Here is a 22,273-nt window from a genome sequence, read left to right on the forward strand (position 1 = left end):
ACTCTCTTGTCTCTTTGTTTCCTGAGCTCTGAGTTTCTAAACAATGGGAACTGTGGTCTTTTAATGTAGTCATAAACAGTTCCAGGAGGTAATTTTATAAATTGGTTACTTATTTGCTTATTTGTTCATTCATCCACTCAGCGCACATTTATGGAGCATTACCATGAACTCACATTATGCCAGTGGTTCTCAACCTTCTGGCCCTTTAAATACAGTTACTCATGTTGTGACCCAACCATAAAATTATTTTCGTTGCTACTTCATAACTGTAATGTTGCTACTGTTATGAATCATAATGTAAATATCTGATATGCAGGATGGTCTTAGGCGACCCCTGTGAAAGGGTCTTTTGACCGCCAAAGGGGTCGCGACCCACAGGTTGAGAACCGCTGCATTATGCTTACGTTCTAAGGAAGCACAGTCAATTAAGGCATAGTCTTGACTTTTAAAGAGCTCCTACTGTGGTAAAACTTTTGGGGTCTAAGTCCACCTTCCCAATGCACAGGGAAATTGTGCCCAAAGACAAGGATATTGGAAGAGCACTTAACTGCACAAAGAGGCCACCTCCGCATGTGGATGGGAGTGAGGTGAAGTTACCCAGATGATACCACCTTCTGGTCCTCAAAACCAGGGGTGGCTAAGCTCACGGACTTCCACATTTGGAAAACACACTATGAGAGGAAAGGGGTGGTGTTATGAGAGGGAAGCGTTCGGTAGTGTTACACCAGTTGGCCTGAATTTCAAACCTAGAGGTCAGCAAATCTGTGTTGGTGGGTACAACTGTCCTGTGTGTCTCCTCTGGTCGTAGCAAACTACTTACGTGGCACACTGCTCCTGAGCCCACAAGAGAAGAGCTTTCTTTGCAGACATCTGCCACCTTTTTTGGGCTTTGGAGCATTTCTTCACAGGAGGACTTGAGGTAGGAGATGACTCAGCCACACTCACATCGTCCAGGGAAGGTTGATTGGAATTGCAAGAAAGAGTCTGGGCAAGTTCCTCAATCTAAGGAAGACATAATTATAGTTAACATACACAGGAGCATAAGCTAGCAGCATGGAGGCAAAACCTTCAGCCAAGCCCAGCTGGTGTGGCTTGGTGGTTGAGCGTAGACCTAGGAACCAGGAGGTCACGATTCAATTCCCAGTCAGGACACATGCCTGGGTTGTGATCTTGATCCCCAGTAGAGGGCATGCAGGAGGCAACCAATCGATGATTCTCTCTCATCACTGATGTTTCTTTCTCTCTCTCCCTCTCTCTTCCTCTCTGAAATCAATAAAAATATATATTTTTAAAAGCACCAGTCACAAAAAAGAAGTTGATAAATTTGAACTACATTGAAATTATGAATGTCTGTTCATTGAAAGATTAAAAAGGCAAGCCACAGAGTCAGAGATTTGCAGCTTATATATACCCAACAACATATCCAGAATATATTTTAACACTCTATAAGTCATTACAAACAACAGCATAGCTAAAATAAAAATTTAATCCCAAGTATTAGGATTATGGCGACACTATAAATGAGAACAAGTCTGAAAAACTATTTGGCAGCACCTACTAAAGCTGACGATCACTTGCCCTAGGGGCCAGGGCTCCATTCCTGGAATAGTACATGCAACAGAAATGAGGGCTTGTGCCACTAAAGGGCCTACGCAAGAATGTTCCTAGCAGCTTTATTCATAACAGCTAAAAACTGGCAACAAAAGATATGTCCATCAACAGTACATGCTTCAAAAGCATGAATCTCACAGCCAAGACGTTAAGTGAAATAAGTCACACACAAAAGAGGATCTGGTGTATGCAAGAGAAATCACTTATACTTCCCTTTATATGAAGTAAAAGCTTTAGTTTTGCAAACCTTATTGCCCAGCAATTCCACTGCTAGGAATTTGGCCCATGGAAATAATTAAGATTGTATGCAAAAGTTTTATCATAAGGGTAGTCTTTTTGGAATTGCTTACAATCACACACAAAAATATGAGCATTTTGACTGCCCATTAATGACATACGTACTTTAAAATAGAATACCATGCTTCCATTAAGAAATGTATAAGTTCAGAAGGGTGTTAATTAGAACAGGTTGAAAAATATGAAGAGTATGACCTTATTTTTTTTAAAGATTTGTAGAGTGTCCCCAAAAATGTATACACAGACTTTGAGTAATTATAAAGGCAGTGTTTATTAAAATACACTTCATTTTCAAAACTGAGCTATCAGCTGTTAAAGTTTATATACATTTTTTAGCATACCCTATACATATATGAATATATATATTAATTATTGCTGCATATACCATGAAGACTGTACAATAAATTACTTAGAGTGATTATCTATGAGTAGTGGAATTAAAGATACTTTTTCTCTTTTTATTATCTATACTGACATTTTAAATTGTATTTCAAATACTGTGGAAAGTATGAAGAAATCATATAAATGTCTATGAATTATCAAATTTTAACATTTTATCACATTTGTCTCACATTTTTTAAAGAAATATAATACAGCTACACTTTAAGCCTTCTGTCTTTCTCTCTCCAATTTCATTTCCGAGAGGGAGAAAACCACAATCCTAAATTTACTTTTCATCATCCTCATGCATATTATTCTATTATAACTACAAATGTAGGTATCCAGAAGTGCCAGTCTCATTTCACATGTTTTAAATGTTATATAAGTCATGTTATTTTCTAAAATAAGCATTTGTTACCCACAACAAAATTTTAAGTTATTTTTAAAGTAATCCTGGAACTTTCTAGAAAACCTGCACTAATTCAGAGCCCCAAACCTGAAAGAGTAAGTGTCAGAAAGCCAGGACTCTCACTGTCTTATTCACGGTTATTTTCTTGGTGTCTCAGCACAAAAACTAGCACGTAGTTGGTGCTCAAAAATACTAGTATTTGTAGAATGAAATACATCTATGAGTTAGTCTTGCGACAGAACTGGATGTTGCAGGATTATTAGTCTGGACAAAGGTCTTCAACAAGAGGGAGATTGTACAAAGTTTAGTGGGTTCGTTTTCAAGCATTTACTCCAGGAGCTTTCTACTCTCTTTCCTACCAAAGGAAATAAAGGATAATGAGCAATAATTTACCATGACAGGTCTATTCAGACTGGTGCTGATCTCATCGATAACACAGCTTTCAATTTTCAATTGAAGAAGAACACAAACGGCAAAAGGGCTGCTATCTGTTTTCTACCCGGCAAGGTTTCCCGGTGTCCTAGTTCCGGAGGAAGCTCAGGACTGAATCTGGCATCAAACCACCCTCGTTGCATTGCACTGATTTCATATCGTGGTGATTAGAACAGAAATAATTTTCGTATCGTCGAATTACTTACATGAAAGTGCAGTATTATTATCCAAATCAGGCCAAGAATAATGGATGGGTTTCCCTCTATAATATCAGCAACGTGAATATTGATGAGCTTAATCTGGGAAAGAAAAAAGGCAGATGAAAAGGAGAAAATATTCCACTGCATTAACCTCTCCAATGAGTCTCCAAGTGAAACTCATACTCACCGATCGGCTTTTTAGGAATGTCAGGGCATGTTCTATATTGAGTCTACACTGGAATGTATTAGATCCTTTATCTCGAGGCTATGAAATTCAAGCGAAATATATGACTCAGAAATGTTTTATTTTAAAAGTCAACAAAAGTTCCTTAATGTCACTCGAAGAGCTTACCAACTGCTGTCCTGAGAGTACTTCCAAGAGGTCCAGGAGGACATGCCCCTTTTGAATGTCTGTGAAGAGGTCGGATATAACGGAGGGAGGGGTGTGCTGCAAAAGGTCACAAGAAAAATCATCTCACACTTCGGTCCAAAAGCACAGTACCTGTAAGAATCTCATAAATATGCACCGTGTCTTTGCAAACGCTAGGGATCGGTAGTGATATTCTTCTTAATCAACAGAGTGACAGAGAACACACGAAGTTCCCTATCAAAACATGATAAGAAAAGCGGGGAACTTGAGTTATCTTTGGCAAATTTCTAGTCACAAACACTCTTTTCAGCTTCCACTGAGCGCTTAACAACTGCGTAGAGGTGGCATTCAAGACCTTTACAGTCAGCCAACGGTGACCCACTTGGGAAGCGGATTACATTTCCAGAGTAACCTGTTTATGAATTTACCCTTTTTAGAATTAGGAGCATGGTGTTGGGACAGGCAGCCTGTGAGAAGAGGCTCATTCATTTTTGTTTGTAGGCCATTGCAGGCACTTGGCATCTCTGAGAGACAGAACAGCCCAGTGATTAAGATCAAGGCCTCTGGGTCCACGCTGCCTGGAATTTGTATCCCAGCACCATCACTTTTAAGCTCTGGGACCTTAGTTCTCCGTGCCTTTTCTTCCTTGCTCTGCAAACAGGAATAACACTATCTCTGAGACACATTCAGTAGAAACCGTATGTCAGATTTAGACTTTTGATCTTCTCCCAAATAGCCATATGCGGTATGAAACTCTCTCCTGATGCTGGACAGCGGCAGTCACAGCTCCCAGTCAGCTATGCGATCAGGAAGGTAAACAACTGACACTACACAGTGCATTCCTTGTGTTAGATGACTTTGCCCAACTGAAGGTGAATGTAAGTATTCTAAGCACATTTAAAGTGGGCTAGGCGCCCTGGCCAGTGTGGCTCCGTTGCTTGGAGCATCATCCCGTACACTAAAAGGCGGTGGGTTCGATTCCCGGTCAAGGCACATACCCAGGTTGTGGGTTTGATCCCTGGCCTGGTCGTGTAAGGGAGATAATCAATCAATATCTCTCTCTCACATCAATGTTCCTTTCTCTCTCCCCCCTCCCAACTTCCTCTCTCTAAAATCAATATCTTCATGTGAGAAATAAATAAATAAATAAATAGATAATAAAGTGGGCTACGCAGGCTATGATGTTTGGTAGGTTAGGTGTGTATTAATTTTTGACACAATATTTTCAACTGGTAATGGGTTCGTTAGGACAAAACCCTGTAAGTCAAGGAGCGTCAGTACATTTGAATAACGTAGCACTCAATTTATATGAATCATAATTATTTTCATTTCATTTGATAACAGATTTGTTGTTGCTTTAAATATTTTCATAGCACCTTCTCTCATTTCCTTAAAGCGCGCCTTTTTTGTGTGTTAGGAAAGAATAACACATATGTGAAAACAAGATCAAGGTGACATTCAACACATTCTTTCAGCCTTTTACATGTCACCAATGCCATTTTTGGGACCCAAACTGACAGAGTAGGAGAAGTAACTTACATAAATGCAGAGCTGAATTTTTTCCCTCACCTTTGCCAACTGCGAGTTTATCCAGCAGGTGAAGGTTCTCTTCTGAGTGTCTTCCTGCTCAGCTATTTCAAAAAGGACAACAGCAGTTATCAAACAAGAAGCCCAGAAACCATCTGAACATATCAGAGCTTCATTTTCCCTTACAAATCTCCATCTAGCACTAACACGGTTGTAATAGACTGAGATAGTTGGTAGGACACTAATTTGAGTTCTCACATTTTTATAAAATCCGATGAGACTTCAGGTTGAGGACAGAAGAGAATCTGAGTAACTGGAATTGTAGGGTGTCTGCAATTGTTTAGGAAGCATAGTGACTGATTAGATATGAAAACTGTACTTTGCCTCATTGGATCTCTTTTTTTCTTTCTAAACCCATTTCATTTTTTCTGTATTACCAATTTAAATTAGTGATAGCCCAGTGACTTATACCTTGTAGGCTGCTCAATAATGGTTAGCTGGACTGAATTCAATTCTGACAAACCAACTGGATAGTTTAGGCTTTTCAGAGTTATTTCTGTTCTATATAAATTTCACTTAATAAGAGAATTACAAATACCACAATTTTGTCCGATAATTCAAAATGTTAGCGCTAGCCGGTTTAGCTCAGTGTATAGAGTGTCAGCCTGTGGACTGAAGGGTTCCGGGTTCAATTCCGGTCAAGGGCACATGCCCTGGTTGTGGGCTTGATCCCCAGTAAGGGGCGTGCAGGAGGCAGCTGATCAATGATTCTCTCTCATCACTGATGTTTCGATCTTTCTCTCCCTCTCCCTTCCTCTCTGAAATCAATAAAGACATATTTTTTAAATAATAAAATAAATAAAAATGTTTCCAATGGAAACCTTAAGTTATTCCTGTCCTAATTTGATTAAAATCGAATGGAAACAAGGGAAAAAACACTAAGAGGCGCAGTCAGATCGAATCCCCACCCGGTATGTTCCAGTTCGCAAAGAAAACAGTGCACTAATGAAACCTCCAGGAAAGGGCTTAGAAAGGAAACTCGTGGCTTTTAACTAACTCATTGTCCAAACATAACGCCTCGTCATCCTGGAAATAAGAACCCTTCAAATGCAACAAGGGCCCTTTGCTAATGGCAAACAAAGATGTCCCAGGTACAATTAAACACCTTTGTAGCAGCTCAATTAAGTGGTCCTGAATGTGCCGCTTCATTTACCCTTGACGCACTTCTTTCATTTTCATACTGGCTTATCCCTGAAAAGCAGTATTAATCCAGCAGGAACCACAGCCAAATAGCTCCCCTAATAAGTAACCTTTTGTTCTTTTTCAAAGTCTGATCCACTGGGGGAAAAAATAGTTGAGAGCCACATACTTTAAAGCATCTTAATTTAAATGAGAGAGGGTTTTTTTCAATGGTTGGATTTTATTTTTTAATTTCCAGGATTACTTTCTAATAAAATAATAAAACTCTTCTTAAAATGGCATGCAAAGTATAGAACCTATTAGTCAGCAGTTATTAGGAGCAGAGAAAAGAAGGAAGGAAGGAAGGAAGGAAGGAAGGAAGGAAGGAAGGAAGGAAGGAAAGAAGGAAATAACAAAATCTATTATAACAATGAGTTTCTTAAAATGCCAAGAAATAGAGAATGAGATAGTCTATATCCTCATTTTTAAGACAAATATAAAATACATATAATGTAGGGAAATATACTAGGTGAATTTTACTTGGGCCCATATAAGTATCCTTCATAATCATTCTTAGAAAATATCTGACTGAATTTGAGAAATGAGGCATGGAAGGCAAAGATTTTCTCTACGTGCCATTACCATAAAAATACAGTTAATCCCTGACTCTGTTCTTATTCAATCTGCCTTTTGTGAGCTGGCAACTCCTATTGTTAGCTGGGAGGGAACTTAAATGAAAACACTGAGTTAAGTGTCATTAAAGAGTATGAATTTTAAGTTCATTACAAAGCTCATTATAAAACTACCATGGCTACTGGGTCCAGAAAGGTCCAGTTTCACAGAAGCGCATCTGAGATGTTGATGCCAGTCGTCCCCCCTGGCAGTAAGAGTTCACAAGTAGTTACCCAGGCATGAGAATCACTAGTTGACGTTGTCACTTAAACACGGAACGATGTGTTATTATGATGCAGCTTCTACAAGAATGTTCCTTACTGCATAGGGTCCTTGAAGAAGCTTTACACCCTCCTTCTATCCAGGAATTTCTCTTCTTCCCTTTCTATTATTAGGTTATTGATAACAGGTTTACTGCACGCGGCCCAGATTTAGTCCTTTGACCTTTCACTCTCATTAAAGTCTGTGATCACTTCCTAATTCTTATTGAATAAGTTATTAATTCTTAGCCTAACATTCTAGGTCATTCGTAATTTGACTCCAACCTACTTTTTTCTGACTCATCTCCCATGACTGCTCTACTCCTATCCTTTATTGACTCATATCATATTTCTCTAGCCAAACTAGAATACCTCCTGAGACAGCATAGGGACCGGGGCCCAGGGCCCCAAGGACACCGGATAAATATAGCAACACTGGACCGCAAAAATGTCACCACCCCTCTGCTCAAAACGCAGAGGTCGCTGAGTTTATCTCCCTTCTCACTGCCTTCTTAAACTACTGACCCTCATTCGCAGTTGATCAAGATTTGACCCCTCATAGTCACCAGGCCACACAGCTGGGAAAGGAATATCAACTTAAGAAACATTCTAACCTGCGAAGAACTTTTGTCAGTTTATTTGAGCCACCTGTCGACAACTGCTGGGACGCAAAATCTCAACAGACTGAGATAATGCTTCGGGGAATGGCAGTTTTGCACCTTACTTTAACATTACAATCAAAAGAGGAGATGTAAGTGGGATTTATGATATACACTGGTGATAGATTAGGGAGGCAGGAGAAAGTGGAAACCTCTGGGGTTGAATAAAAAAGTAAAATGATAGACATACATACTTCTTTTATATTAGTCAATATCTATACCAGTGATGGCGAACCTTTTGAGCTCGGCGTGTCAGCATTTTGAAAAACCCTAACTTAACTCTGGTGCCGTGTCACATATAGAAATTTTTTGATATTTGCAACCATAGTAAAACAAAGACTTATACTTTTGATATTTATTTTATATATTTAAATGCCATTTAACAAAGAAAAATCAACCAAAAAAATGAGTTCGCGTGTCAGAGGTGACATAGGTGTCATAGGTTCGCCATCACTGATCTATACTAATAAAAAGGTAATATGCTAATTAGACCAGATGTCTTCTGGACAAAGCCATGGGGGCGGGGCCAAAGCAGAGGCGGTTAGGGGCGATCAGGCAGGCAGGTAAAGTGGTTAGGGGCAATCAGGCAGGCAGTCAGGTGAGCAGTTAGGAGCCAGCAGTCCCGGGTTGCAAGAGGGATGTCCGACTGCCAGTTTAGGCCCGATCCCAGGAAGTAGGACATCCCTGCGGGGGGGGGGGGGGGGGGGGGGGGGGTCCCAGATTGGAGAAGGTGCAGGGTCTCTAGTAGGATAATAATCCACAATTAACTCAATAACACTTAAGGGTTTGTGGTCTCTGTAGAGTGGTGCCTGTGCTTTGAGGGGTCCAGTAAAAAGAATATTACTTTGACATTCCAAAGATATGTTAACATAGATGTAAAAAGACAATAGACAGGCCCAGTTAAGATAAAGATCCATCTTTGTCAGGGAAGATACCAGCCTAGGACATGATTATCCACCATAAACTGCTTTTAGTTAAAAAGTGTTAATTTCAGACTATCCTTTGTGGTTATTTTAGGTCTCTGAGTTTGTAAGGCCACCACGCAGGCCTCCCTGAGCTTGTCAGGTTGAGTATGTGGTCCCTTTTCATCCACAGGAAGTCACCCAGACCCTAAAGTGGAAAATTCTGCAAGCCTACCTTTTAATAAACCGGCCTTTTCACCCAAGCCCGCTTTGTCTCCAACTTATAAAAGCAGTCAAGCAGAGCCTGCCCAAGCCAGGTCAGAGGACCTTCCTTTCCTCTGTGCTGCCTCCCTGGTGCTCTAGCATGAGTTTAATAAAATCTGTCTGGAAATGTCTCTGGAGTTTCTTCTTGATTTCTATTTTGGGGAATCCAAGAACCCTACCATCAGTAACACTACAATGCCCCAAGTAAGCTTCCCTTTTTTCTGCATTGCCGTGTTACGAAGCCTCTGGAATGGCCAATCCTCCCATTTCCCTCTGCATTCACAGAAACCCCAGCACAGTGCACTTGGTGGGCATTCAATCAACATTTGTTAAAAGAAGACATATCCTGCTCGAATGTCCCCTTTCCTCAAGTGAAGTAGAAATAATCTCTCCTGGCTCTGGCTTCCCACAATACTTTGCTGGATTTTTATCCCAGTGCACAAATTCATGCATAAGTGGGGTCCCTTGACCTGGCTGGCGATCGGGGCCAATCAGGGCCAGCCGGGGAGAGGGGGGGGGGTGGACGACCACGGGAGATTGGCCGGCCATGGGAGGTTGGCTGTGGGAGTGCACTGACCACCAGGGGGCAGCTCCTGTGCTGAGCATCTGCCCCCTGGTGGTCAGTATATGTGTGTGTGCGTGTGTGTATGTATGTATGTATGTATGTGTGTGTGTGTATATATATATACACATATATATTAGGAAGTAATACATAATGCTCATAAAACATTTTTTCAAACAGTAAGAGAAATTAAAAGTTAGTCTTTACCTTCCCCATGCCTCTCTTTTTTTCCCACAGAGACATTAATTAACAGTTTCCTGTGCAACCTTCTAGATTAAGCATGTTAAGAACGAAAAACTCTAGCCGGTAAAAAGAACAAAGTCGATATATATGCACTGATGTGGATATATTAAGTAGAAAAGAGCAAGTTGTAAAAATAGTATGTTTACTGTTATTCTCTCTGTGTTTTTATTAAACGGTAGCTATGTGTACAGCCCAACTCTTTGTTTCTATCTATGGTAATTACCACTTGCTGCTCATGTACTATAGTCACATACCTGCATGGGATTTCTCTCCTACTCATGTATGAACCTTAAACATTTATGTTTTGGCATTTTTGCTTCTCCTTAGCACAATGCCAAGTAGAGAAGAGATAATAAATGTTTGCCGATTCAAAGATTAGTAAATATTAGAAGTGTGGAGGATCAAACTGACTTGTTATTGTATGGTGGAGAAGAATGTATTGGCAACAGTTACTTGGCCTATGTCCTACCCTAATCCTTGTTTAAACAACTCCTGGGCAATTTCTTTCTTTAACTAATAAAATGTCTTGAATAAAAGAGTACATACTAATGAGACCCTGTTGCCATTCCCTAAAACACTACTGCCAACTCATTGTTAGCTGGACAGACAATGGTAAGGATAACTAAATTCAGAGGATAATGCTACCCATTTTAGATATGTGCTCCAACAGCCATCCCACAGAAGCTGAAGAAGAAAGGGAACTTAAAGGAAAAAGGCCACCTCTTTTATTGTTTCTCATGGAGATGATAATAAATAGAAATAAATGAAAAAACAAAATAAGGGAATAAAATCATGCAGGTGCGCGCACACACACACACACACACACACACACAGCCTAAAATACTTGAAGAATAAACAGGAAAAGGCCTGTTATTTAACTACAGGAGACTATTAACTAACCGAGAAAGCAGGGGGACAATTTACGATACAATTTTTTGCAACCAACCCTGAGCAAACAAGCAAGCAAGCAAGAAAGAAAAATAAATACCGTAATACCAAGACTGAGATCCAGTTTACTGAACCAGAAAAGTGATTTATAGGGTAAGTCCTAGCTAACATACTTTGAAAAACACAGTATGCAACCTCTAAATCCTTTTATTTTACATATTTCCCCCAGAGAATCCATATTGCCAAACTCAGCATTCCAGGGCTAAAATCAAACTCTACTTCCCTACCACTCCCTAAACCGTCCTCTCTCATGGTTCCATCTCAAGGATTCAACACCACCATCGTTTATCATCCCCAAGTACAGCCTAGCACCAAATCCTGCCAAACTTGCGTCCACAACGCTCTGATATCCACTTCCTGCTCTACACCTCTCTGCTCCCCCAGCCCTCCTGCCCAACCCACCATCCGCTCTGTCCTGGGCCACTTCCATGGCCAACTAGGTCTTCTCCACCCCCTTCAATCTGTTTTCTACTTCAACCAATAAATATGAACATATTATCCTTCCCACCCCTTCATGGTTCTCTCTGCTCTGGATCAAGAGCAAAATCCCTCACAACCTTTAGGTCTTGTGTGGTCCACACAGGAGCATCACACCGGCCTCAGCACACACCACTCTCCCCAGAACCCTCGACTCCGGTCACTCTATCTTCTCTCAAGGCCTTACAAGCTATGTTCCCTCTGCCACAACCATTAGTACCACCTTTCCCACCCTCCCTTCACCTAGTTAACTTCTCCTTTTGCTTAGGTCTCAGCTCATGTTGCATCCTGAAGCAAACCTAAGTCAATGTGTCTTCGTTATTTGCTTTCATAGAATCATGGATTTCTGCCCTGTATTTCGGACTTGCCTCAACTTGTAATCACTGGAAGGTTAACAGCACTGGGTCCAGAGCCAGACTAGCTGGGTTTGATCCTGTATCAACCACTTACTAGCAATGTGCCTCAGTCTTATCTGTAAAATGGGGATAATAACTTCACAGAGCTCTCAGAAGAATGAACTACTTATACTGACATGGATCAGAGGTCAATAAACTAACCCAAAGGCTATATCTGGTCTACTGTCTATTTTTGTAAATAAAGTTTTGTTGAAACACAGGGACATTTATTTGTTTATATGCTGTCTGTAGCTACTTTCATGCTAAATTAGCAAAGGTGAGTAGTTGTGACAGAGACCATACAGACCTCAAAAACTAGAATATTCATTACCTGGCCATTCACAGAAAAAGTTTAAAATCCCAGACATGAACTAAGATTAATCTACACAAACAAATACCAGCTACTTCGAAAACATCATGCTACATGAAAGAAGCCAGTCACAAAATACCACATACTATATGATTCCATTTGTATGAAATGTCCAGAATTGGCAAATCTAGACAGAAAGTAGACCAGTGTTTGCCAAGTGCTGGAAAGGTAGGAGGTTTAAGAATGACTGCTAAAGTGTATGAGCTTTCTTTAGGGGGTGATAAAAAATGACCCACAATTAAACGTGATGGTTGCACAACTCTGTGAATATACTAAAAACTACTGAATTCTACACTTTAAATGGATGAGTTGTATGGTTTATAAATTACATCTCGAATTATATCTCAACAAAGCTCTTCCCCCCCTCAAAAAAAATATTAACTAATATCTGTGAGATTCTTTGCTTAATCTGTCTCCTCATTGGCCAAGAGGCTCCATGAGAACAAGAGCCAAGTCGATTTTGTTCCTCATTGCCTGCAGCACCTACCACAGTGCATTTCATGTTGCACAAATTCAGACAATACTTGTTGAATGAATGGTTAAATGGCTGGGAGGGGAGGGTGTGGAACTTTGTTGCTATTTTTCCCTAATCAATGTAGAGCTTTGAGTGCTTAATTTGTTAGGAGAATATATAACGTACACCAAATGATTCCACGTTGGGCCTTAGCCTGTGAATCCAGGATCTTCGTGTTGCCACATGAGTGCACCACACCCTTGTGCGAACACCTGAGATTTTCACACTGAGGCTTTTGTTTCCAACCTCACTGGCCAACATAGCTCCTGGCTCTCTGAGTAAGCAAATCTTGTATTTCTAGCACATGAAAATGAGCTCACAATATAGATAAAATGCCTAGAATATAGGGTTCTATGTGTCTCTCCTCTTTCTCACCCTCTTCTGACTCACCACAGTTGCTCAATAAATAGCTGTGGAATGCATAAACTAAAATAACTACATTTCTTTTAACACATAATTATTACTTCTTCCTACCTTTTCTCTACCACAGAGAACTGTGAGTGCTTGTCTTTTAAAAATCAAGACGTATAAGTCTGAACACCTTCCACTGGGGCAGCAGTCCAAGCATCTCCGACTGAGGAATGCAAAGCTACCAGACGCACTGCAGAGCCCTGGGCTGTGATTACAAACCTAGGATTCTTACACTCTGCGCGCCAGCAAAGTACTCAGGGGCATTAAACGCAGCGTTCTGGGTCCCAACTCCCAGAGATTCTGATTCGGGGGGTCACAAAGTTTAGTTTGAGAAATACCTCTTTAAAGTTATTGGGCTGATGTATGTGTGTGACTTATTCTTGAGACAACATAAGGGAACAGGAAGGGCCTGACAAAAATTGTGATGAAATAATGAACTCAAATATTAATATAATGTAACTCAATGTACATCTATTACATGAGGGTATCCTAAGACACACTCGGAGAGGCCCAGAAGCTTACTGAAACAAGACCAGTCCAGAAATAAATGGGATCGCAAGGGTAAAAAAAAAAAATGATTCTATTTCATTAAAGCCTTTCAATGAAGTAGTCAGGTGAGCATTTTATAAATGAGAAAGTTGTAGCTCCCTGAAGATGAATGAGTTTTGTTGACTCATGCAATAAACATTTATTGAAAGCCTACTATGTCCCAACCACTGTACTCCCCATCTCACATCTGGCATAGAAGAAATTCAAATCCAGATGTGCCTAATATCAAAATCTATGCTGTTCTTATTTTAACTAAAAAAACAGCTGAGCTGCTTTGGCTCAGTGGATGGAGTGTCGGCCTGCAGACTGAAGGGTCCCGAGTTCGATTCCAGTCAAGGGCACATGCCTGGTTGTGGGCTCAATCCCCAGTAGGGGACGTGCAGGAGGCAGCTGATCAATGATTCTCTCTCATTACTGATGTTTCTATTTCTTCCTCCCTCTCCCTTCCTCTCTGAAATAAAAAAATATTAAAAAAACAAACAGCTAAAATGTCAGATTCATGGCCCCTCCAGTGGCCACCCTCTCTCTCTCCTTCCCTTCAAACCCAAACTTCTTGAAACAATTGTCTACACTGACTGTCCTTATTTCCTTACCTACCACTCACTTCTCAACCCACTAAAAGCTTGACTTCCACCCCAGCCACTCTACTTCATAATCACCCAAGCCACCTATAACCCCATGGATATCTTTTTTTAAAAATATATTTTATTGATTTTTTTACAGAGAGGAAGTGAGAGGGATAGAGAGTTAGAAACATTGATGAGAGAGAATCATCCATCAGCTGCCTCCTGCACACCCCCTACTGGGGATGTGCCTGCAACCAAGGTACATGCCCTTGACCGGAATCGAACCCGGGACTCCTCAGTCCCCAGGCCGACGCTTTATCCAGCGAGCCAAACTGGCTAGGGCCCCATGGATATCTTAAACCTTCTAAAACTGTTCACCACCCTTTCCTTCTTCGGACTCCATGACACCGCACTCCCCTGGTCTTCTTCCTATTTGTCTGCACACCCCTCCTCAGGCTCTGTTATGACCTGTCTTTGTTTTTTTCCGTCTCTATAATGTTCTACCAAGGCTCTTCTTCTCTTTTCCCAGGTATTTTCATCTACTCCAAGGGAATAAATGACCATTTATATTTTAATGACTTCCAAACCTTTACCTTGAGCCCAGGTGATTGTTTCTCCTGGGCGTCATGTCCAAATGTCCCATTATCGCCAGGGTATCTCCACTTAGTTATTCCACAGACACTTCAAACTCAACATTCCAGAACTGAGTCATCATCTCTAACCAACTCTTTCCCAGGCAAAGTTGTTCTCTTGCATTTGCATTTATTTTCCGTGAATGGTTCCATCATCCACGCACTTGCTCAAGAACAAACCTGAGTGAGTCACCCTTGATGCTCCCTTCCCCCTCACTATGCCAAGCCCAGGCAATCAAAAAAGCCCTGATAACTACCTCAGCAAAGCTGAATATAAACTAAAACAAAAAATTTTTAAAGTCCTGAAAATTGTACCTTTTAGATGTCTCTCAAAACCCACTAGCACCATTATCTCTCAGATGAACCACTGGAACAGACTTCAGTCTTTCTGTTTTCACACTCACGCCCATAAGGCCACACCCCACATAGCAGCCTGCGTGACTTCTAAAACCAGTTCTGAATATGGCTCTGCTCAGAATCCTTCAATTGCTTCTCCTCGGCCTTAGGAAAAATTTCAACCCCCTATATGCAGGTGTGGACAAAAGTAGGTTTACAGGTGTGATACAAATAAATAATACAATACTTAATAAATAGTAATACAAGAATAAACTGATTCGCCTACTCACTACTGTAAACCTACTTTTGCCTACTCCTGTACTAGTATGTGCATGACCCTTTACAGCCTCATCCTCTTAGCATTCTTCAAACTCTAATCCTCAGTCCCACTGGCCATCCATTTCCTTGAATGTGCCATGCTCAACTTGTTCAGCTTCATCTGAACTATACTATTACCACTCCTAGAGCACTCTTCCAGCCTCACCCTGCTCATCTGCTAACGTACTTTAGGTCCTAGCTTAGAAATCACTTCCTCTGGGAAGCCTTCCCTGACCTCCAAGTCTGGGTTAGGTACCCCTACTCTGATCTTCTATAGTGCCATGTCTCCTCTCTCCTGAAGCACACATCGAATGATATTGTACTAGTCTGTATATTTCTTAAAAGCATTGACTGAGCCAGTGTCTTCACTTCCTCACCTCCCATTTTCTCCTCAACCCATCCACTTAGGCTACTATCTCTACTACCGGAGTCTGGCTAACCTTATCAGGGCCACCAACCAACTCCATGAGCCCAATCCATTGATCACTTCTCTCTATTCAACACAGCTGACCATACTACCTTCTTCAAACACTTTCATCAAGAGGTTTCCATGCCATCCTACTCATCTGGTTTTCCTTCTTTGTCCCTGGCTACTCCTCAATGTCCTCTGCTTGCTCCTCATTTTATGCTTGACCTCTAAACACAGAAAGACCCTAAAAGTGCACACTCTATAGGTGATCTCATCCAGTCCGTGGCCTTAAATGTAAACATACCAGCCATATGCTGACGAATCCCCAATCTATACCTTTTCCTAGAACTCTGGATCCTGACATCCAACTGTATACCTGACATCTCCATTTGGATTAACAAATAAGCATTTCACATCAATCATGGCAATATAAACTCCTGATTTCCCCCAAACTTTTTCATCTACCAGTCTTCTTTGCTCAACTACTCAGTTACTCAAGGCAAAATTTAGAAATTATTCTTGATTTGTGAACATCCCCAGTGTTCACAAGTATCTATTTTTTTTAATTCATAGTTCTTATCCCATTGCTACCATATTGGTCCAAATCACCATAATATCCAACCTAGACTATAATAAATGCATTCTACCTGGCTTTCTGACTTCATTCTTGCTCCCAGAAAATTCCCTCACCACCCAGCAACCAGAGTGATCTTTTGGAAAACATAAATCAAATCATGTTACTCCTCTGATTAATATCTGCCAGTGGTTCCCATCCACACACCTTAGCTTAGAGCTAACGAATCCCTGCCTGATCTAGCCCTGCCTTGCCTTGCCCAGCTCATGCCCCCGCCACCCCTCCCCCACCCCTTCGCCCACCGCAATCCAGCCACCAGGCTTCCTTCGTTTTATGAATTCACCAAGTTTGTTTCTACCTTTGAGCTCTGCCGTGAGCTATTACCTCAGACTGGAATGCTCTTCTCTTGGTCTTTGCAAGGCAGCTCCTTGGTGTTATTCAAAGGCTCCTTAAATGCTCCTCCTCGGAGAGGCCCCCTCTGACCACCCAATCTACAGACACCCAGACACTACCACATAAATCCATTTTTAATCCTCTATAGAGCTTACCATGTGCTGAAATTTCTCTTGATAATTTATCCTTTGTCTCTCTAACTTAAATGCCAGCACCATGGATATACGAAGCTTACTGGAGTTGCTAGCCTCAGTATTCTCTTAATCGAAAATAATGCTTGATACAGGGTAGGGTCTCAGAAACACATGCTGCCTGCACGAATCCATGACCTGTACTCATAAAAACCAGATTCTGTGATGAAGCAGTCTGAGTTAGAAATATTTTGTTTTGAAGATATCAGACCCCTTGGAAGTTGTGCCAAGAACATTCAGACAGAGATACACAGCAGAACTGGTTCCCACTTAACTGAAGACAAAGCCAACAGTTTCAATGTTCTGAAAAGGTCCTAAATGTTTCTTGTATTTGAGAAGGGCTTTCTGTTCTGTGTGTGAGCCAGACACCCTTCCTCTTGTAACCTTTCGCTGCGGCTGCGATTGGTGGTCCCCTCTGCAGCGAGGACTGAGAAGACCGAGACGTGACCAGGGAGTGCGGCTCCACCCTAGAGGTGAAGTGTGTGTGGCTTCTCTTCTGCCCTTTGCTGCCTGTGTCAGTCAACATGCATCCCTGCACAGGCCCTCAATGAGAGGAGAGATCATCACCCAGAATCCCAGGTCTCTCCAACAACGATACACACATTTAGAACTTGGAACATTTCATCTCTGATAAATCATTCATGTTCCTTTATGTACCACTTCTAAATGACTTTTAAAAACCTGTTGATAATACACTTCAGTTCTCATATTATATTAAGAACAACAAATGCAGTTTATCTTTTACTAAAATTTCCCTGAATGTTTTAGAAAACCGAAGCCATTCAGAGAAATTGTAAGCCCTTAATGATGAAATCAGATAAGGAAAGTAATCTCTTGAAGAAGCACATTTATAATGACCTCCAATATTTAGAATGTACTAGTATATCACACACTAAACCCGCCCAATGTGTATAAATTAATCTATTGTATTGACTTTTTCCCCTTTTAAGAGGAAGTTATTTTGAGTTTTATTTTTCCTAATATACTACTTCAAGCTCTGAACAATTACACCCCCTCCCAACACACATGCATACACAAAAGCTGAGAAAAATCTCGTATCTCCCAAGGGGCTAATTAAAAAGGATTCTGATTTCTATAAGGAATGAATGGGATCTTTGTTAACCTACTTTAACAGGACTCTAAATGACCCTGGGTTTATCTTGCCCTAGTTTTCAAAATGTAACTGACCCAGAATAAACTAAGCTTATCCCCAAACTCCTGGCAAAAAAAAAAAAACAGAAGCGAGAATTCCCAGAAGCTAAAGCTGCATGTACAACTTAAGAAAAAAAAATTTCCCTGAAAAAACTATACTGTGCCGACACCACTGTTCAAAGAGCTCTGATTTTATTTTTTAACTGGAATATTTGTGAAATTATAAAGCTTTACAATATCAAGGCAAATAATCTTTCAAGAAAACACAGGCAAATACATTAATTGCTACTGTGATAATCAGGAACTTTCTAAAAGCTTTTGTGTTGATATAGGACAGTATGGATAGCCAGTGAAGGACTACAACTTGATTATTTTTTCTGGGTGAAATAATCTCCTAATTAGCCAAAAAGGGGAAAAAAAGACCCCAGAGATTGTTTGCTTTTATTCATAACTAGAAGCCCAATGCACAAAATTCGTGCAAAGGGCTCGGCCCCCCACCGCTGTGGCTTTGTCCGGAATAGCATCCGGTCTAATTAACATATTACACTTTTATTATTATAGAAGATAACTAAGCAGTCTAAATTGGTTAGGGAAACCCAAATACTGCCTGCTAAAACAAGTCCTTTCCTTACTCTTCATTCATCATTTCCATCAAAATTCCAAACTGGGAATTGGCTCCAAAAGAAGCCTTTTACTAAGCCTGATCCTCTTTCTCAGACTTTACATGGTTTCACCCACTCACTGTCCTAAGGCAAACAGTATTTCTCTCAGGGACACGAGACTAATGCACCACTGAGCTCCCAAACATCACATGCACACCTCACTGCCCTGAGTTGAAAGAAATCTGTTTCCATTCTGACTAATTTTCCTGAACACTGAACAGTTCTTCGCATTTGGGCACTTTCTATATTTTTTTAAATTGGAATGGCCACTAATTTATTCATTATACAGTTGTTTATTGAAAGCCTGACATCTGTCGGAAAGTTTATTGGCAATAAAGATACAGAAGCGTCCTGCTCAGGGACACTTGGAGGAACTCAGAAGGAAGGCCTATTAAAGCAGGTGCTGTCCAAACAAGAGCAAAAACTCAAGGTTAAGGAACAGTTACAGGGGGATCAGCAAGAAGAAAAACTCCAGAAAGTTCTTACCAAAATGTTTGTTTTTTTTTACATTGAAAAGAACATATAACTCGCCTTGCAAATAATATGTTATATCGAGTACATTCTTATCCTTCACTCCCCCTAAAATTGGAATATAAAAATATATTTCGGTCATATTTTGATTTGGACATTGGATACCAAAATAAGGGATATGACCCTGAATAGTTAAAAAAACCAACGTGTTTCACACGAATGATTAGATTTGCATCCCAGGTCATTTTCTTGCTTTCACACGACATCCAAAGTACAGCCAGACCACGTGCTTCCTTGTTGTTGTTGTTAATCCTCACCCAAGGATATTTTTTCCATTGATTTTTAGAGAGAGTGGAAGGGAGGGATAGAGACAGAGAGAGAAACATCGATGTGAGAGAGAGAGATCAATGGGTTGCCTCCCACATGCACCCCGACCAGGGGCAGGCATGGAGCCTGCAACTGAGACACGTGCCCTTCACTGGAATTGAACCCAAGACCCTTCAGTCCGCAGGCCAACACTCCACTGAGCCACAACTGGCTAGGGCTGGACTAGGTACTTCTTAAAGGTGCTCAACCTATTCTTTTTTTGTGCCCTTAACATCCAGCCCACAGCACATACTGAATAAAATTAAACACTACATTACATTATGATGCTTGTAATCTAACCCACTGAACACAAATAATTGCTAATGTTACTAAAAATAATATATAAATTGAAAGCCTCCCTTCAGATGGTCATAAATAATGAATAAATTTAAATAGTGTAATAACCTAACCACAGAGACTCACATTTCACTACAGAGCCCTTCCAAGTAATGATATCCACCCAGAAGGCATAGGAGGGTTTTTTAATCTTTTAAAATATGTCATCTAGACGACAACAGCACTAAATAAAACATATGAGCGTTGTTCGAAATGGCTCAGCGACTGGGCTGAACGTAGCTCTATCCAGGTGTGTGCAGGCAGGTGCCCTTCGCCAGCCTTCTGGCAGGACTGCATGAAAGTTAACCCCCACGTGGAGGCAGAGGTAACAGGATCCACACTCCTTCCCAGGCTGTGTCTAACTAATGGTAACATTCAATACTTAGATGCTGTTTTTCTACAGCACTGGCCTACCTCCGTTTCTAAAACAAACTAACTTGCTTCTGTTACGTGAATTTATTGTGTCCTTTAACGGCCAACAAATTTATGGCCAATATTTACCTGTTCAAAAGAAATAACTTAAATCCGGAATATATAACATGCCCCCAAAAGTTCAAAATTTCCATTGCACTCATTTAAAATATCACCAGATGAGTCAACCAATCAGTGAATATCACTTATTATTATGATCAATTATTTTTAATTTGACTGTCACATGGGTCCTCCACCTGCATCATGCCTTTATTCTTTCCATGACATAGGACGTTCTTACGACTTTCTCGGTAAATAGTATCTTTTATCTACGACAATTTATCTTAAGCACATCAATATAAACTAATATTTAATGGCCTTATTATTTGATGCTAGTAAAAAGCTAAGTGAAAACACACTAAATAAAAAGACAGCTAATAATTTGGACATCATATATGCTACCACTATTATCCTAAGCACTTTTACTACTAAACCTTAGAGCCGCTCTATCTTATTACCATATTCAATAGTTGCAAAGTCCTATCTGTCTTCCACCTTACGGTTTTCTCATCTGTCCCATACTTTCATACTCACCGCTATAACTCTAATCCAGGGTAATATTGTCCCACATCCAGATATTTGCCCAGCTTTCATACTAGTTTCTCCAAATCCATTTTCTTAGCCTTTTCAAGTCTTACTTTAAGGTAAGTCTTACCTTAAAACTGTGTTAATCTCCTTAACAGACAACCTTGACCTCTAACCTGCATTATACTCTCATCCTCAAGACCCAATAGCTACCTACCACCTAAAAGCAAAATCCCCAAACTTCATGGGTTTGATTTCAATTCCCTTAAGGATTTTAATCTGAAAAATAATTCTGAAGGATTCCTATATCGGTCTCCCATTAAGCTGATGGCAAACAAAGTCCCTTTCAACTTGAAAATTCTGTGATACTTATCCATCTTGTCCCCTTACTATTTTCATAATCATATCAATCCAATATTTCAAAGGATTGTCCCCTGAACATACCTTCCCCACCTGAAGACCTCAGGAGAAATGTTATTTCAGACAAAATGTGCATTTACTATTTTTCTTAGGATAAAAGAGAAGGAAGCACCTATTATTATGCCAGGTAAGAAATTCAATGGAAAGATTTAAAGAAATTCTATAATAGATACCTTGGTAAAGCAAATAACTTTTAAAGACAGCCAATCATTTTAATAGCTTGAACTTCCATATAGCAAATTTATTGAAAATATGGACCATCCAGCCCAGCTGGTGTAGCTCAGTGGTTGAGCATCCCTCCATGAACCAGAAGGTCACGGTTCGATTCCCGGTCAGGGCACATGCCCAGGTGGTAGGCTCGATCCCCAGGAGGGGGCGTGCAGGAGGCAGCTGATCAATGATTCTTTGGCATCATTGATGTTTCTATCCCTCTCTTCCTCTCCCTCCCTCTCTCTAAAGTCAATAAGAACAAACATATTTTAGAAAAATAAAATATGGACCACCCATTGTAGTACAAATTATACTAAATTCTATTTGTACATTATCTGCTCAAATTCACAAACGCCATTTCTTTCTTTTTCCAACAACCCAACCATTTCAAGGCTATTCTCCTCACAAGACTGAGAGAACACAAATATCTTCCTACAAAATGGGCCCTCAAAAGTCCCTTCATGAAGACATTCTCCCAAGATCACACAAAAGATGAGCAAAAAGAAAGATGAAGTCACTTGTTTATTGTCTCGCTCTATGAATTTCAGCAAAGCACTTCCTGATTCCTTAGGCCTGATTCCCTGTAGGCCCTGCACACATGGGATATGT

At 40.5% G+C, this 22,273-nt stretch overlaps 1 protein-coding gene across 2 annotated transcripts in view; it reads right to left on the reverse strand.

Annotated features, from left to right (window-relative positions):
* SYNE2 (spectrin repeat containing nuclear envelope protein 2) overlaps positions 1 to 22,273 on the reverse strand; it is a 304,773-nt gene that overhangs the window by 230,251 nt on the left and 52,249 nt on the right. For both annotated transcript variants that reach the window (XM_070418606.1, XM_070418595.1), the window contains exons 3-7: positions 5,270 to 5,331; positions 3,683 to 3,778; positions 3,518 to 3,595; positions 3,337 to 3,429; positions 821 to 1,002 (exon numbers count right to left, since the gene is read on the reverse strand). In XM_070418606.1, coding sequence (XP_070274707.1) covers positions 821 to 1,002; positions 3,337 to 3,429; positions 3,518 to 3,595; positions 3,683 to 3,778; positions 5,270 to 5,331 — 511 coding nt within the window. The remainder of the gene's footprint in view (positions 1 to 820; positions 1,003 to 3,336; positions 3,430 to 3,517; positions 3,596 to 3,682; positions 3,779 to 5,269; positions 5,332 to 22,273) is intronic.

The sequence above is a fragment of the Myotis yumanensis genome, unplaced genomic scaffold (assembly GCF_028538775.1).
Source record: "Myotis yumanensis isolate MYYU_CA2020_CCGP unplaced genomic scaffold, mMyoYum1.0.hap1 SCAF_1, whole genome shotgun sequence".
In the NCBI taxonomy this organism is placed as follows: Eukaryota; Metazoa; Chordata; class Mammalia; order Chiroptera; family Vespertilionidae; genus Myotis; species Myotis yumanensis.